At 41.3% G+C, this 18,619-nt stretch overlaps 1 protein-coding gene across 1 annotated transcript in view; it reads right to left on the bottom strand.

Moving 5' to 3' along the window:
- The window catches only part of TRPM3 (transient receptor potential cation channel subfamily M member 3), a 602,605-nt gene that overhangs the window by 52,765 nt on the left and 531,221 nt on the right, over positions 1 to 18,619 (bottom strand). Inside the window, 6 exon segments of the mRNA XM_030566807.1 lie at positions 787 to 1,076; positions 3,367 to 3,396; positions 6,261 to 6,401; positions 6,552 to 6,587; positions 15,268 to 15,318; positions 17,557 to 17,691. Of these exon segments, the coding sequence (XP_030422667.1) occupies positions 787 to 1,076; positions 3,367 to 3,396; positions 6,261 to 6,401; positions 6,552 to 6,587; positions 15,268 to 15,318; positions 17,557 to 17,691 (683 nt within the window).

The following is an 18,619-nucleotide window of genomic DNA, read 5'->3' as shown; positions in this document are numbered from 1 at the left end:
TTAGCCAGCACAGTCTGCTTTGTGGATAGTACAGTTAGTGACAGCTCCATAAAATGCAGTCGCAGTGCTGGCTATACATAGAGGCCCACATTTTCAAACCTGAGTGCCTAAAGTTAGGCACTTAAATAAATGTTCTGATTTAGAATACTGCGTACCCACTGCTCCCAGACATCTGCTCCCACCTGCCTGGCTGCTGTTCTCTCCTTGAAGCCCATTGTCTATCTGCTATTAGGCAATCCAGGCCCCCATTGCTTGTTCATGATCTCATGGTTAGGTACCCCTGAAGGGGAGGTTTTATTAACCTGTGTCCAAAAATTGTTCAAATTCCTGTTGGTCTTTGATTCATGGATTTTAAGGCCAGAAGGGATTATGATGATGATCTAGTCTGACCTCTTGACATCTAGTCTGATCTCCTGATTAGTTACTTCCTGCACCTGGATACTACTTCAGTAGATTTTGAACTGTATTTCATTGGGATGGAAAAAGTGACTCAACAGAATCACATTCAGGCTCTGGTGGCCTCAAGATGGAGGAAAGCATATAGTCAGCATAGAGGCTTTATTCACCATTTTGGCTCCTGTTCTATCCATTTTAGAAGTTAGCACGGTTTTTAGAAGGGCTCTGTTAGCATGGGTGCTCCCTAAAAGCCACTCCTTTGGCTTTGAGGGCACTGCATTTTCCCTACATCTTTAACGGTTAAAGAAAGTTACTCCTAAGCTGATTACTGGCACTTTCAGTAGCCTCTCTTTGCTACTCCCCAGAAAGTATGCATGAAAGGAAATCAACCTGGAGTTGTGGTTCAGCTCCTGGGATATGTCATCCACCATGTCATTTTCTGATGCCTCATGGGCCATGGCTTTGCAGAGTTTACAGGCCACCAGAGCCTTTGCCATAGCCTCCTCCCCATGCTGCCAGAAAAAGAGGGCCATCTTCTGACGCTTCATCAGCACAGCCCACACCATCAGCTCATGGAAGGGGAAAGGGAAATGGTTAATCTCAGGATCATCCAAATCAATATCCACTTCTTCTTCTCGTTTCTTTGTGGTCTTCCTTCCTCTTCGCAAAGGGACGTCATCCTGTCAAACAAGGAGAAAGTGTGGTTCTAGGAAATGATGTGAATCAGTTTACACTAGATACAGGAGACACAACATGAGGAAGCTGACATTCCCTCGCCGCAGGCACACTCATGTTCATGTAACTTACTTTCTTTTAATTGCTGATTAGACTGACTAATTATTCACTGTGACCAGCCCACATTCTGAGTTTCTAGGAGGAGAATTTCTGCTGCTTCCACTACTCCTCCCTACACAAACTTACATAACTAATTTCACATTCACTGAAAAAAATAATTCACAAAATAAATGTGATGCATATGAAATGATGATTCAACACTCCCAGCTCCTGTCTGGTGGGAAGTGGGAGACTGGGAATGTCAATCTAACCTGGCCCTTTCCTGTGGTAGTGCAGAGCACTATCATAACATACCCAGGTCACTCCTGGGAAAACCACCTTTACATTAAAGCTTTTGGTATGTCCATTTACCTCTGAGTTTTTAATCACATTGGGGTGGATACATTCACCTCTTTTCACTCTAAGTGCATTAGGGAGGACAATGAGGGAGAGGCTGGAGGATATTTCATCAAAAGATGGTAGCATGATATTGTTTTGTCCTTTCCCCACTTCTGTCTCATTCTTAGTGATCTCCCATCCTGATCTTATTAGTGGGGTAACCTCTCTCTCCTCACATACTATCCCACTCCCTCAATTCTGTGTCCTTTCTTCTCCCCTTTTCCCCTCCAATTCCTTGTTATTTCTTCTTGCTTGCCCATCCTGTTTATTTCTGTCCTCTCATCTTGTCCTATAGCTTTCCTTTTCCTTCTGCTCCCAGATTGCGTTCGCTGAACTTTGCTCCTTGTGTGAGCAACAAAGTGAAACTTATCATACAAAACCTCAGCTCTTTGAAGTGCCAATGTACAGCATTACAGAGGCTGAAGGATGTTGGGTTATTGAAGATTGACATTGCACTACACTAATGCCCTTCATTCTATCTCAGCTCAAGTTCCCAAGTAAAGATATTTTACTTCTGAAAATCTTTATTTTAATATTGTTTACAATTACATATAGTTAAAAAGTGGTCATAAAAGTGACAATTATAAACCAATGATATTTACAAAATAATTAAGGCTGGGATTTGTGAAAGTGGTCCCATTGATGGCATTGGGAGTACAGACAGGACAAAGTGGAGGGTTTTTGAGAATCCCAGCCTAAATAGCATGTAAAATAATTTAAAAAAAAACTATACTCAGTGCTCCACATTTTCCATAATTAGGTTGCCACAAAACTTGCTACAGAATCCAACCACTTGACACACAATTATGCCCCAGAACTGAAGTTTTCATTAAAAGAGAGAAGCTTCTCTCCCATATAGTTGTAAAGAAAACCTTCAATATCTGAGAAAACATGAAACAGTGCAGTAATGGTTTGCTGAGTCTGCAAACAGACAGCCTGAAACAACTACTCTGAAAAGTGCAAATCACTCACATTCAGCTACGTATGGTGCTCACACTGAAACTTAAAAACCACAATCTAATTGTTAACAAATGCCCTGATGGCCATGAGCTGGATTCTGATACCCTCACTCACATTAAGTAGGACCTGCTCCCTCATGTAGTTCCACTGAAGTAAACAGGACTATTTGTGGAGCAAGGCACTACTCAATATGAATAACAGTTTGTGCATCTGACCCTATTTTAGCAGAAACATTAATGTAATGTGGTAATCTATCCATTGCTATCGGATGTGGGAGCAGGTATTTGGCTAAGGACAGCGAGGCATCTAGTTGCTATTTATAGATTCTGGAGTGGCAAAGTAGGATTTTGTGCTTCCCTGCACCCCAAACAATTGCCTCTAACCTTTTCTACAAAGGGAAAAGAAAAAGTCAAAAGCCTCAGCCACGTCAATGGGAACTTGGCATCACATACTATATTTGTTTGAACTCTCTGACAGCTTTCTATTTTTCTAGTTGTTGGATTGGGATACTGGTTTCAAATAGACTGTACTATTTAAAACAATATGTACCGATTTCACCAACAGAGACCTGGAGACGACAGGATTTACTTCTCCCACTTTTTTTTTTTTTTTTAGTTTGTCTATGGGGAAGCATACTGAGAAACTGATTTTCTATTTGCATTTATATAAACAATTTACTTTAGCGGAAAGAACAGCCTTGTGTGTGTTTAACTTCTCGTTCTAAATCTGTGGAACTTTTAAAATATACTAATTACAAGAAGTCTCAGATAGTATAATGCTGAATTTGGTGAGAAAGGGAAGAGAATGTAACATTAAGATTTATTACATGTCACCTACCTCCATTCCCAGAAGTTTCAGGGCTTTTGGCTGTACAAAAAAAGAGTTTAACAAACCATTATGTAGTCTATCCATACCAACAACATTTTAAACAAAATTATATAATCCTACGTATCCCCTCTCCCCCAAGATTCTGGGCATAAATTTGGCCCCTACCATAAGTTACAGCAGCTCTAATTTGTGCTGGATGCAGCAGACACTAAGGGGCCATTCCATCCATTGAGGATCCCAGGAGTTCATTAGCATTCTGGACATGTATCCTTCATATGACAACCCCTCTAACAAGAAGCTGCAAAAGAGGGGGCACTCTGCTGGCTCTACAGGATTCTCCCACCTCCTCATAGAGCAGATATATGGCCCTTTTTTTCCACTGCTTCAGCAATTCAGAGGGACCAAGGATCTGGCCCAAGGTTTACAAGGCCTTAATTTATACAGTTTTTCCACTGAGTGGCTGAGGGAAGGGAGCATTTCTCTGAAGAGAAAAGAGTGCATTTTGCTACTTTAAAAAAAAAATGAAAAGACAGAAAAGCCATCCCCATGGTGGAATTGGCAAAAAGCCCCAAACAAACCTAGCAGGTCTCTAGTTTTCCTTTGGATGTAAACATTTCATAGCAGCTGTTGTACTATCAGGACCAATGTCTGCTAGGATGAGATCATCAGAATCATACTCATATATGTCTCTAGAAAATGAACCCATATGTGAAATATCTGTGTTGGCTAGAGAGTAAGCTAAGAGAAGTTGTTATAACTAGAAGTTTCATGGAAGACAACCAAATTCTGCTTCCAGTTCCACTGCTGTGAATCTGAAGAGACTTCATTAAAGACAAGAATGAACATCATTTTGTTTTATAAAGACTGACTAATTACTCCAGATTCACAGCAGTATAACATCAAAAAATACAAAACTGTGCCCTGAACCTGCACCCTTTGCACTCAAGGAGTGCAGGATCAAGCCCATTTAGAGTTATGATTTTTCCAGTTCTGAAATCTCCATGCCACTTAAAAAGGTTTCAGCACATACCAGGGAAATTTCTCTCTCTCAATTCAATTTTTTTTTCAAGCTAACTGCAATATACTACCTATTACAGGGGCTGATCCAAAGCCCATTGAAAGTCAATGGAAAGACACTCATTGCCTTCATAAGGCTTTGTATCAGAACTATTCGCAGATTCATAATAATAGATTTTAGGGTCAGAAGGGACCCTGATGATCATCTAGTCTGACCTCCTGCATAACACAGGCCAAAGAACCTCACCTAATAATTTCTGCAGCCAGCCCATAAAATAGCTAGTGTCAGGAGCTGACTTTCCCTAGGTCGCAGTGAGGCAGCTACTCTGCTATGCACAAAACACTGATCATAATGAACTGCTAATCAGTAGAGAGAATTGTTGCTTTTTAAAAAATGAGAACCCAGTAACAATCTTTATCCTAGACTCAGGCAGCAAATGACATGCATGTATTGATTCTTCCTCTTATAACTCCTATAATGGGAAGAAAACTACCAAAATTCAGCCCTTTACTGAATTGACTCCCAGCATCTTTTTGTTATGACCACATCAGACTGGCCTGTTGACAGGGGGAAACAAAGGGGGCAATTGCCCAGGGGCCCAGGTGATTTAAAAAGGCCCAGGGGCCCCTGGCTGCTGCCAGCAGTGCAGTGGGGTTAAGGCAGGCTTCCTGCCCACCCTTGCTCTGCGCCATTCCCAGAAGTTTCCAGCACGTCCCTGCAGTCCTGGGGGAGAGGGTCTCCGCACACTGCCCCCGTCCTGAGCGCTGATTCTGCAGCTCCCATTGGCTGGGAACTGCAGCCAGTGGAGCTGTGGGGGAGATGCCAGTGGTGCACGGAGACCCCTTGGCCCCCTCCTAGAAGCTGCAGCCAGAGGGGTGTGCTGGTCAGTTTTGGGAGGTACCAAAGGTAAGCATCAACCCTCTGCCCTCCTCTTGCATCCCAACCCTCTGCCCCAGCACAGAGTCTGAACCCCCTCCCACACCCAAACTTCCTTCCAGAGCCTGCACCCTGCACCCAAACTCCCTCCCAGAGCCTGCACGCCGAACCCCTTCCCGTACCCAAACTCCCTCCCAGAGCCCACACCCTGCACCCCCTTCCGCACCCAAACTCCTTCCCAGAGCGCGCACCCCCTCCCGCACCCAAACTCCTTCCCGGAGCCCGCACCCCCTCCCGCATCCAAACTCCTTTCCAGAGCCCGCACGCCGCACCACCTCCCGCACCACGCACCCCATCCCATACTCAAACTCCCTCCCAGAGCCCATATCGCACACCCCCTCCCCCACCCATTCTCCCTCCTAGAACCCGCACCACGCACCCTCTCCTGCACCCAAACTCCCTCCCAGAGCTCAGCTCACACCCCTTCTGCACCCAAACTCCCACCCAGAGCCTGCATCCTCCCCACCCAAACTCTCTCCCAGTGCCTGCACCCCACACCCTCTCCTGCACCCCTACCCCCTTTCCCCGTCTGGTGAAAGTGAGTGAGGATAGGGGAGGGAGGGGGACGGAGTGAGCAGGGGTGGGGACTCAGAGAAGGGGCTGGACAGGGGCATGGTCTGAAGTAAGGAGTGGGGCAGGGGGCAGGGCAAGGGTCTTTGGGTTTGTGCAATTAGACAGCTGGCAGCCGTACTGGGCGGGCATGTGGAGGCCCTGGCTGTGCCGGAAAAGCGCACCCGGCAACTCACTGGGCAGATGCAGCGCAGCCAGCGGCTTGCTAGGCATCAGCCAGTGCAGGCGCAGCACTGTGAAACTGTCAGGCAGGCCGTGTCTGTGGGGGTGCACCTTGTGTGCGTGTCGGGGCCCATTGACTGTTCTGCCCTGGGGCCCGGAATTGCTGTTGGTGGGCCTGACTTCAGAATATTACTGGTAAAGAAATACAACTCCTTACTCTCTTGGGTCCAAACAAATTGTGGTAGAGGGTTCTGAACCGTTTTCGTGTGTAGTTGCAGCGATAAGCTCCTCCCATCAGGTACTCAATTACCAAGCCAATATCAATCAGACTTATCCTATAATCCGGAGGTAAGTTACCCTATCAAATTAAAGAAAAAGGAAAAGAAACAAAGAGACAAAGCTGATTAGTACAGATACCATTCAATGTTTCCTCTAACTATATTAGAGTAAAACAAATACAAATTAGTTAAGAAACACAGAAATGTATTATGCTGGTTAATTAATTCACCTTAAAATAGATCCAACCGAAACCTGGATATTCTCGCTTGGAAAGAAGACATAAGTAAATAAGAATGTGCAGCAATCCTTGGTAGTAACAGAAGATAATAATGTCAGAAAATAGTACTCAATTTCTTCTGCTGGGGGAAACAAGAAACACCACTGCAGAACAAAAAACATGAGTACCAAGCATTTCCCTAAAGGTCAGGCACACTTGCTGAACTCTAGTCCCTCTGTGAAGTATGTTTTCCACACACAGCATCTCTTCGGCTGAATATGTTTGCACTAGCACCCATTTGGGCCGCCTTCTCTTTCAATCCATTGTGAAGGAAGTTCTATATTAAGGGTAGGCAACCTATGGCATGCGAGCTGATTTTCAGTGGCACTCACACTGCCCAGATCCTGGCCACCGGTCCGGAGGTCTCTGCATTTTAAATGAAGCTTCTTAAACATTTTAAAAACCTTATTTACTTTACATACTACAATAGTTTGGCTATATATTATAGACTTATAGAAAGAGACCTTCTAAAAATGTTAAAATGTATTACTGGCATGCAAAACCTTAAATTAGAGTGAATAAATGAAGACTTGGCACATCACTTCTTAAAGGCTGCCGACCCCTGCTCTATATCATTTGCAAACAGAGGCTTTGCAGCTCCTTAGTTGTGATCTTTATTTCCTAAAAGCATGTTTCTTCCCTACATTGTATTATTTAATAGTTAGCACTCACCGAATAAAAGGAAGGGGGGAAAAAGTTTCATTAGCAAGGTGTGCCCACTTAAATGTGGACTTAAATCTCTTGCTTGAAATGAGTCTTTTAAAAAACTTGTTAGAGTCAAGGAGGTATGTTATCATCTGCTTTGTAGAAAACATTAAACTGGCTCATAAAGTGCCTATTTTTTTTGTTTTATGTACATAGGCCAGGAATGTGGTGTGCATCAAATAATTCTGATTCTTATCCAGTTCTGTTTTATCTAGAGTTTTAGGAGCAAATATATAAACCCAATGATTTTTTAACACACTGCCCTCTTGTGGACTTGATGCATTTTATTTTAAGATAGTTTAGCAGTGATTCCCAAACTTGTTCCGCCGCTTGTGCAGAGAAAGCCCCTGGCAGGCCGGGCCGATTTATTTACCTGCTGTGGCCACGGTTCGCTGCTCCAGGCCAATGGGAGCTGCTGGAAGTGGCGGCCAGTATGACCCTTGGCCCGCGGCGCTTCCAGCAGCCCCCATTGGACTTGAGCAGCAAACCATGGCCACTGGGAGCCACGATCGGCTAAATAAGTTTGGGAACCACTGGTTTAAAGGGTAAGTTTTCAGCATAGGGTTATTGCTACACAACTCCCATTAATGCCAATGGGGGCTACTCAGCTTTTTTGTCATACATTTCTTTGAAAAATGACCCCTTGATGTCCTGGATAATCTCTGGGTGCTGTTGAGCTGAAAAACCAGTTCTGACCCATTGCGCCACTGTTTCTTACCCTTCCTGGTATTGGAATACATTCATATTAATTTCCATGCCATCATCAAACACCTTTAATTTTAAATGGAAAAGGCCAACAATATACACAATATTTATGGCTCCAACTTCGTGAGCTCCCTGGCCCATTCCCTTCTACTCCATATTATCAGTGCTGCTAATGATGACCCGAAGGTCATGAGTTCTATGCAGCTTATAGCATGTGAAGTTATGAAATCAGACCTTAAAACAGTTCTCTCTGCTCTGGATGTAAAGTGAGGTCCACTCAGATACTACTGTGATGAGCATGGTATAAGAGTATACATAGACTAGAACAGAACAGAATAATGGCCTGGAGAACGACAGGTTCTATTCCTCCACACTTTTGTTCACTAGACCCCATCATCAAAATCCCACAGAGCAGTGCCCTCCCAGGTCTCCCATGGAAGAGTTCCTGGAAAATTCTAGAGATGGGAAGGACAATCCCTCAAAGTTGGCATTTGGCCTTTCTTTTTCTCCATAGGGGAACTCAGCAAGAGAAAGCTTTGGTCCACTCATAGAGTGAAGGGGCAGTCAGGGACTAAGTAAGGGATGCCACCACACAAAAACATTTGGATTTTTTATACAGACCACTGCCTGTGAACAATTCACAAACAGAGAAGAGGCATAATTCAGAAAATTAGTCATTATGAATATTTGCCCAACTTTGATGATAATATTAAAAAAACTCCAGATTAGCTACAGACAGTCTGTATATCATTATAGGAAACATGACAATTCTGGGTTAATTAGACATGGAATTAAGCCTAAGAGATCAATTAGCCCATCCATCAACACGGAATTGTATCCAAGGGAAAAATATGCTATGATACAACAAGAGCTTTTATAGTAAAACTAAAATAAGGCAGCTAAATTGCAATTGTTATCTTAATACTACTATTTAATGTACTCTACTAAAACCATTATGTTTGCTATAATGATATGCAGCATGGACTGTAGTTAATCTGTAGTTTTCTTAATATCATTACACCTGGGTTATTAATTCAAAATAATTAATTTTATGAATATTCCTTCTTTTTCTCTTTGGGAATTTTTTGCAGACAGAGGTCTGTAGAGGTTCTGTACATCTACCTGACTTCTATGAAGATGTGTTTATTTGATTTAGATTAATGAAGCATACATCATAAAACACTCTGAGGGACAGATTGTGATGATTTTAAGAATCTTTGTGTACAATTTATAAATTCTGTGTGAGATTCTGAACTCTATGTATCTTTGCCAAGCTACCAACTCTATTTTGAAAATGAGGATTAGTTGCCTTCTCTATGGTCTCTCTTTGCCTCCATGTTGGACTGAAATTCCAAGGTGTCGTGATACAGGACAGACAATAGAGGGACATTAATTTAGGATAAGCCTCCATTTAAATATAAATATCCTAGACAATAGGCAGGCTCCCAAACAGAACAATGGTTTGTCAGGGGAGAGGTTGCTTGGCAATGAGGTCACCTGCTAGGAGTCTGGGATCGCCTAAGGAAGCTGATCCAGGAGTCACCTGACAGAAGGAGTGGAAGGTTGTAAAAGGGTTCACAGCGGGGAAAAAACCCTCAGAGAGGCAGTCGCAGGAAATGTGGGCAGGAGAGGGGAAGTCAATGGATCATCCAAGGTCTGAGGAGGCAAGCGTGGGAGAAAAGGCTCTGTTTCATAATCCAAGCCAGGCACTGTGATTATGAAAGATCCTGGTTAGTCCCAGACAGCTCTGACCTCAGGTGAAAGAATGCTCTGAAGCGATGAGAAAACTGAGGTAGGGAAATGCATGTAGGGTTTATTATTTTTGTATAGATCTGTGTATTTCTCATGCTGTTAAAGAAAGATCAATAATGTGTTACAATTTGGTGCAATGTCTGTATGTGTTCTGTGCTACACCTACCATGTGCTCTGAGAGTTAAATTGTGACCAGAATGTCCAGCATGGCTGGAGGTCTGGGAAACGGTGTGTTTACCCTATGGTGGAGTCTGAAGGGGTCAGCACTGATAACAGGGACTACACAATGGCTCTGCACTGCTCCTTACAAAAGACTGAACCTAATAGGCATGATCTATCAATGTGATCATAACCGGGTAATATGTTTGTGTTCTGAGCACTGAAATGAAAATGAACATTTCTCATTAAAAGAAGAACAATTAAAATGATTGGCTTTTTAACAATGGTTCTCTCTGCCCAGAATGTTTGAACCAATGTGAGTTTTACCTGAGTAAGGACTGCAGGCTCTAGCATTCTCTTTGTGATCACATGTAAACAGGAACCAATGACAAAGTGCCATATAGGAGACTTATGTAGAGCTGCTTTATAACTGTTTTAAGGGGAAAGGTTAAAATTCATTCCTTGGCAGAAATGGGGGCAACTATTTTTGAAGTTAATGAGAATTGAATCTCTTGACAAAACTCCCATTAACTTCAATAGGAGCTGTTTTTGACACCTCAATAAATGAACGTTCTGCAGTAGAAACATGTTCAGTGGAAAATATTAGTTATCACGATGCAATTTAAGTAAACACAATATATAATATCCTATAGCATATTATAATGTTGAACTCAATACTTTATCATATCATAGTGGAGATTTTCATAGCAATCTAGGGGATTTAGACACATCTCCCAATACATTTACCTGTACTTTAATGGAAGATGTGCCTAAATCCCTTTAGTTTTGAAAATTTCAGTCAATTTAATTAACAATGGACACTCTTTTACAAGAAGAAATCTTGTAAAACAATAGCCAAAGCACACATTGTATAATACATACACAGGTCTCAATCCTGTTAAGCATGGGAATAATTTTATATAGTGAATAGTCTCATTAAAGTCAATGGGAAAGAAAAGTGTGCCAGAGCATTTGCAGAATCAGCTCCACATAGCAAATATGTCCATTCTATAGTAGATATGAAACTGCTCCCTGTTTTAACTGTAATGGGCAATATTAGATTTCATTAGCTATTGTAAATATTCTCAGATGAATTATAACTATTTATACTGTCAACTACATATTATACTTAAGTCAGTGCTTGTGAATACTGTAGCAGAAGCTGCAGCAAATAAACTGATTAACAATAAGGCTCAGTTTGTACCCCAAGTCTGGCTGCAGTGGCAGCACAATGATACAAGCTGCCCACAACCCTTGATCCTCAGACAGCACGGAACCTACTTATACAACACAGGTATGAAAGAGGACAGTTTAAGCCAATGATACTAAATAGTCTGCAATGATCCTGAAGTAAGCTTTATGACACCAATGCACTATTCTTCCCCTCTCAAATTCAAACGTGTCAGTGGCATTCCTTTCACTAGGTCAGAACTGTTTTTATTTGCAACTAATAACGACCATTTCTTTCTATACTAAGAGTTCAATAGTATTTCACAATACTAGATAAAACTATGCTTCACAGTTCCCTTGTAATACAGGAATCCAGAAACTGTCTCTCGAACTAATAACAGTGAAATTTGAATGTATATATAACTAATGAGCAGGATGAACATCTATTCATTAAGAATAAATAAATGAAAAATACTAACCTGCTGATCTGCATGACTTTGCATGAATAGGATCCAAAGGTAGGGCAGAATCGTATTTTTATATTAAAAGTGACCAGTAGAGGGCAATCTCTGCCCACAAAAATAGGGTCAAGACACAGTCAACTCCATTTTTTTTCCTGCTGTTTATTTTGAGTGTATCATTTGAACAACAATGTGATGAAAGTGACCACTGTGGGAAAAATTCTGTTCACCTTTACACAGGTCCTTTTGACATCAGTGAGGCTGTGTGTGTGAATAAAGCAAACAGAATAGCTTTAAATTTAGTGGCTGAACTAAGGGGATCAAAAGTGGGAAATGGACAGTTCTCCATAAACCATAGTAATTAGAAAGGAGAGAGTATTCTCTTTGTTCATGGATACATTTAGAATTCAAACCCTGATTGTGGCTATAATTCTTTTAGCTTTTTTTCTTAGGGCTAGACTGTAAACAGCTACGTTGAGGTGACGATCTCCACAACAATATTTGGGAACTCTCAGGAGAATGTGAATCAGAATCCACAAAACAAATACAAGCTTCCATAAATAAAACTGTGTACCTTCCTCATTGCATAACAGTTTGTTCTAAAGGGAATCCCAATAGTACTATCAGAACTCCTGTAAACCATGAATCTTTCTCAAATGAAAGGAAAAATCTTAAGAGATTTGGGGTGATACATTTTAATATACTATGGCAAATTCAACATTGTTTTCATGTTTCTTTTTCAAGCAATTATTTTTGAATCTGTAATTTGCCTAGATACAGAAGATATAAATAATTCACATTTTACAGTAGAACATTTACAAATTAGTCTATCTATGAAATAAAATGCATATAGGTTGTGCTAGTCCTGGAAGTACTAGGCTGAGGTGACAGATTTCAAATCTCTTTGGTGTTTATAGTTTTAGAGACTGCCATTAAGATTGAAAGTTTAACTATCCGGCTTCAAAATTTATCTAAACTAAAAGACTAGCTTCTACACACCAATCTGCCTCAGTCATGCACAATGAACCGTTTCACTGTTAAATAATGCTATGTTCCACTGAGAGGTTATTTTCAAGAATGTATTTGTATTTAAATTCATGTCAATCTCCTGACTGATAGATTGACTAATCAGGGATTTGATTGCTCAGGTGCAGGACTGTGGTACAATGTCAGATATCAGCCAGCTTGGCACAGGTATTTTTCATCATTGACAAAATGAAAAGAATAGGCCATCATGGGACATATTTCTGATGAGCACTAGTGGATGGTTGCTCATGGCCTGTTTGTATTCTAAGCTGTTAGCTGTATTCCAGTTAGAGCATACATTTGCTCAACATAAAGGCAGGTGTTAAAGAAAGAAAGATTCTACACAAGGAAAAACAACAACAACAAACAACATAAAGCCCAATAGGATACATTTTAGGAAAAATTCCAATACCTTGCATAGTTTTAATCACAGGGGATACATATTGTTAACATATATTACAAATCTTCTAGTTTCTTACTGTTTTATGAAAAAGTCTTCTGTTTATATAAACTGCTTATAAAACACTTTTTCACTATAAGGCTCTTTTAAAAACACCTCTCAGATTAGAGGCCCTGGGAAATCATGGTAAACAATGTTCTAATTACCCTTATAACACAACCTTTTGACACTTGAAATGCTTTGCTTCTGAAGAAGGATGTTAGAAAGAGGAGGCCAGGGAATTTGAAATGGAATCTGTTTAATCTAAAAGACAGAGGATAATCATTCCAAACATTTAAAGACACAAAAATGGTCACACATTTACTAACAAAATGTACTGCTAGCTTGCGCCTCACAGAGAAAGTACAGAGAAGCAGGCAGCCTAGATGCACTCAGGCTTAATCTGAGTACAGTGCTCCATCCAAGGGATTTATGCATGCGAACAATTCCAAATATGTTGCAGATATTTCATATTTTCTCATTGACATTTGTATATTAGTTAATGATGTCTACTCTACAGATGATACTGTAGACCCCTTCTCAACAAAACTAAAATGACCCAAACCTGTTCAAATATTTCTAATCAATTTTCAAGCTTTTGCTATCTTTTGTTTCTGTGTTGGGAAACCCCAGCAATAGACTCTTGCCAACTTGTTTATTATGTACAATCCATGCCTGTCTGTTATTTCAATCCTAACTCTGCCTTCCTACTCAGTGTCAGACATTGTTCCACCTGTATGAAGCAGAAGGGATGACCTGTGACTTTTTTCCCAGGCTGCTGCTATTGCTGTCACAACTGTACAGGGTGACTGGCAAGAAGTTCCCTCAGAAACCAAGCGTGGTACCTCCATGACAAGCAATAGCCCCTGAGGAGGTCCACTTTTACCCAGCTCCTCCATTACATTTCTAGCAAAGGCCACAGGTGTGAGGAAAGAGGTGGAGAAGGGGCATCATGAATAATTAAAATAAAGGGCAGGGGCTTGGAAAGTCTCTGGTTGCTTTCCATTACACCAGTGTAATTCCTATGTAACACTGAAATGAATGGGGCTAAAATGGGGTAAGTAAGATTAGATTCAGGGGTGGGATGGGGTTTCACTGTTTTAATCCTTTAATACAATTGCATACAGCACCATTAGCTGCTTTTATTTGGGTGTGGTAGAACCAATAGGGCTGTGGCCTGCCCCCCCAACTATTATTTAATATAATTTTATATAGCATTATTTAACATAGTAGCATTGCATCAAACATCAGCTGTTACAACACTGTGATGTTTAGAAGTCTACTGTACCAGAACCCCTTTAACCCTGTCTAGCTTTCACTGATGAAAGGATCACCACAAATTTGATTTGTGCCCGGAAAAATTCTCCCTCCTCCTTTCCTCTATTATTTAACTAGTTAATCTGTATACAGAAAGTCCCCTTGAAAGCCTATACCTTCTGGAGGCACAAGTTACTTAAAGAAACATAGGCACCAGTGTGCACTGAGAATGTCTGCAGTTTACATACCCTTTGAAAGAAAATTAAAGGTGATGGGGTCAGCACAGGGTCACAATTCCCTGCTTGAACCGTCTGCATATAGAAGATACTGGTTTTTCATTTATTTCTGGTCCCATGTCAATTTTCCCCTCCCTGTCCCAAAGATATTGCTAAAGAAAGTGGATTGGTTTAGCCCCATTGGGACCTTTATAGTTCAAGATGCCTGAAACTCACTTGAAATTCTGATAATGGGGGAGAGACAAGCTGTCGTCTTGCTTTATTGCACTAGTCCTTTTTTTATGCTGTTTGTGATGGAGGACTTTACAGCTTTTACAGTATATCACAGAAGATGGAACTGGAAATGCTGCAGTGGACTAGGATTGAGCACAAAAAAAAATATAGATCTATTACAGTCTCAGGGATTGACTGACAACATGGACATTAGCTTCCAAAATAGTCATGGGTCTGGAAAAATACAGATAACAGCATAAATCCACATGGCATGAAAAAGCCTACAATTCCACTAGCAAAAGCACTGTATCCAAAGCATCTAAAACCACTGAGACAGCAAGCCCAGTAACTGGTTAGTTGTGCATTGTGTGCAAGAATTTCAGATTCAATACAAACAAACAATGCAGACTGAAATGGCATGGAAGGAGGGGGAGACGGGAAGGAACAGGAGAATGCTCTGAAAGCTCATGCAAAACAGAGACTGTCTCTAATTACGCGAAGCAATCATAACATTACCTCCAACCTACCGTCTATTGGACTCTTACCTTTTTGACGTCCCTCACTAGATGATACAAAGTGTTGGATGGTCCATGTCTCTGTAAATGACAGATGAAGAAGAATCAAATATTTTTGCCTTATACAGAAGCCACGTAGGAGATAAAATGTAAAATCTGGAAGGTGCTCCATTCGTGTGAAGTTTTCCTAGTTAACCACCCAACCAAACATATGCACACCCCTACGAATGAGTAGCACTTCAGTCTCACAAATTTATCCATTCCTTTCAAATAAACTACAACAGCATAGCTTCATCAAACATCCTTCAGAAAATTCTCAGGCTCTCTCTTCTCAATTAATAGACATGTCCCAGGTTACACAGTCAAAGAACAAGCCAATCAAAGAGCAGGTCTGTCCCTTTGGCTTTAGGGCAGCATAGATACTTGTTTTTCTATTATGTGTATGAGTTGAGTCAAATCTTTTAGTGTTTGATATTTTGGAGACACTTAACTTCTGGCCACCACAAGTAAATTAGTAATATATGTACCTGAGGCCCATAATGTGATAGCCTGTGATGGGGTACCTAATCCACACAGACATACAAAGGGTTAATCATGCCCTGCACCAGAAGGAGCAATGGATGTGAGTTCTCTGAGTGGCCCAGAGTGGCTGCATGAAGCACAGCCAATCGGAGGAACTGCAGGGAGCAACCAATCCATGTGCAACAGGCTCAGATAAAAGAGAGCAGCATGACAGAAGAGTGTCAGTGGCTGCTGGGAGCCCAGGGAGTAAGGACTGTATCCCTGGAGGGCTGAGAGAACTGTAAGTTCCTTGGACAAAACAGCTGCTATCAGGGACAGGGGGAGAGAGAGAGGGAGCTAGGCTTGCTGCTGGGACTGAGCAGCAGAGTGCCCTGAAGTGAGGGCAAAGAAGGTGCTGGGGCCATGGGGAAGTGGCCCAGGGAAATAGAGCAGCATTGATTGGAAGTTACAGAGGAGAAGCAGGAGGCTGCTATTTACAGTGTCCCTGGCTTTGGGTCAGAGTAATGGGTGGGCCTGTGTCCCCCCAACTCACCACTGGGGAAGAGGCTGGACTGTTAGGCAAATACACCCTTCCCTGGTGGGGGAAACAGATGATGACCTAGCCATAAGGCTGAGTCGCAAAGAGGATGCTGCAGTTCTGGGAGCTGAGAGAGGAGCTGTAGGTGGGAGCAGAGACAGAGTGCCAGTGTGCAGACTGCAGACATGCCCAGTGAGGGCATGGATTTGAAATGTATAGGCAGAACAAAGCCTTGTATCATGACACAACTCCTTTCAATTGGACTGAAATAGAAATCATCTGAACCAGACACTGATGTGAATTGGGAGTTTTCTCCAACAGCACCCAAATAGTTTTTTTGGCATGCTGTTGTGAGGAGGGTGACAGAGGTGAGCATTGGTGTGGGAAGTGCTGTAAGCAACTAGATCAGTGCAATACTCAAACATTTGCTTTAAGGACTTTTGCTTTTTGGAGAAAGACATTTTGGAAATAAAATTTGCAAAAGTAAAAACTATTAATTTTGGAAAATTGGATTGCAAAAATGGTGAAATTTTGCATAATGGTATTACCAACTCCAAGCTTTCAAAAATAATAAGTCAGCCCCCCTATCATGAGATTTTTCTTAAAAACCACAAGATTTACAAAACAATATATGTAGGGTTCTTTTTATAAGCTTTCTGGTGTTGGAGTATTTATGAGTACATATTTGAAAGCTTTTCTCTGCAATCATAAGGGCTAGAAACTTTGTTTTTCTAATGAAACCTCTCATTCTCAGTTAATAACCTATTCAGAATTTGAAGCTTTAAGAAAAACACCAAATATTGATAACCTGGCTATAAAATCACAAGAGTTGGCAACACTGAAAAACTCAAAGAATGTTTTTTGTTTTTTTTTTTTAAATAAACCAATGAATCTTCTCTAGGATCTGGAGTCATGTGGCACTGTCCTTCAGGTCCTACCTTTCCCACAACTTCCCTGCCAATGGCCTGTCTAAGCCCAAGGTCTATCATACTGAACTACAACTCCCAGCAAACACCCAGTTCTGTCTGCAACTTCAGTGACCTTTATTTAACCACACTTCATGATGTGTATTTAGATGGAGTAAGCAGGAAGCAATAGTGAATTCTCATGATAAGAGAGTCAAACCCAAGAAAGCAATGTTGGCTTGTGATGTAAGAAAATAGTAACTCATTTGTGGAGAAGGTGTTGGCTGTGCTGTGCACCGTTGTGTCATTTTAGGATGGGCAGGTGGTGAAACACACACATGAACAAACAGAAAATTTGCCTTAGCTTGGCCTTACCGTATTGTACAGTTCCTCTAGTCGGGAGAGGGTGAGAAACCGATGCATGCTTACTCCATTCTCAATAAGCAATTTCACAAAATCCACTCTGTCCAACACCAGGGCATCTAGCATTGCCTGCTCAAGGGATCCCACCTGCAAGGGAAAGGATTCACTGAGATTGTTCCTGCGTTTAGAGGAAAGCCTCTAGATGCTACTGTCACTCTAGCATGGGGAGGGTTTGGTGTTTTGACAGAATTCCCTTAGCCTGTTAAGCTTAGAAGGGGATCATCACATTTTTAAATCTATTTTGGTTTCCCTGTTTCAAAGTATCAGTACGCTAAGATCAATACACTCTGATAAATTTGGATCAGGACCTAAGAACTGAAAGGTTCAATTCTTAGGTAGCAGGTGACCAAGTCACTATCCTCGTCAGCCTTTCATTATTAGTTTCGCTCTCTTGACAAACATTTTGTTTCTTTTGATTTTGCACTTTGTGCTCATTCCTACTAAGTGAATATTGTCACACAAGCAGCCAAGAAGGGTTTGAAACCAGGGAAGCAGAAATATATTTTTAAACAGCATTTCCAACAAGGGCCAAATGCAACAGATAGATCACATCCATTATACACACAGTCCTGGCTTTCTTCTCTTCTGGGAGGTACCTCGTACCTACAGCTTTTAGCTTGTGAACTGAATGTACACAATAAATTTTACACAGATTGCCACTGTGATTTTGTGATGGAGAAAGACATCAGTAGTGGCTGCATGTGTTTTGCATGCTTATTTCCAATAGAGAATGCAAGAGAAATATTCAGGTTAACTGAAAAACTGGCCAGCAAGGCTCCTTTGCAAATCCCATCTTTGTGAGTAGCAAGAACTGGAGAATACATTTAAAATAAAAATGCAACAAATGTATTTAAACATAGGCAATTTTCTTGGATGCAATTGCTCTGGGGGTCTCACATTGTGATAGTTTGTGTCTGATGACACCTGATAGGTATCTAACTTAAATTTACTGCATCATGACAGATCATCAAAAGTATTAGCATGTGTCACGTGGATGTTTAGAAAAGTTAAAAAA

The sequence above is a fragment of the Gopherus evgoodei genome, chromosome 6 (assembly GCF_007399415.2).
Source record: "Gopherus evgoodei ecotype Sinaloan lineage chromosome 6, rGopEvg1_v1.p, whole genome shotgun sequence".
In the NCBI taxonomy this organism is placed as follows: domain Eukaryota; kingdom Metazoa; phylum Chordata; order Testudines; family Testudinidae; genus Gopherus; species Gopherus evgoodei.
The sequence above is the reverse complement of the archived record's forward strand: the minus strand, read 5'-3'. Positions and strand labels throughout refer to the sequence as shown.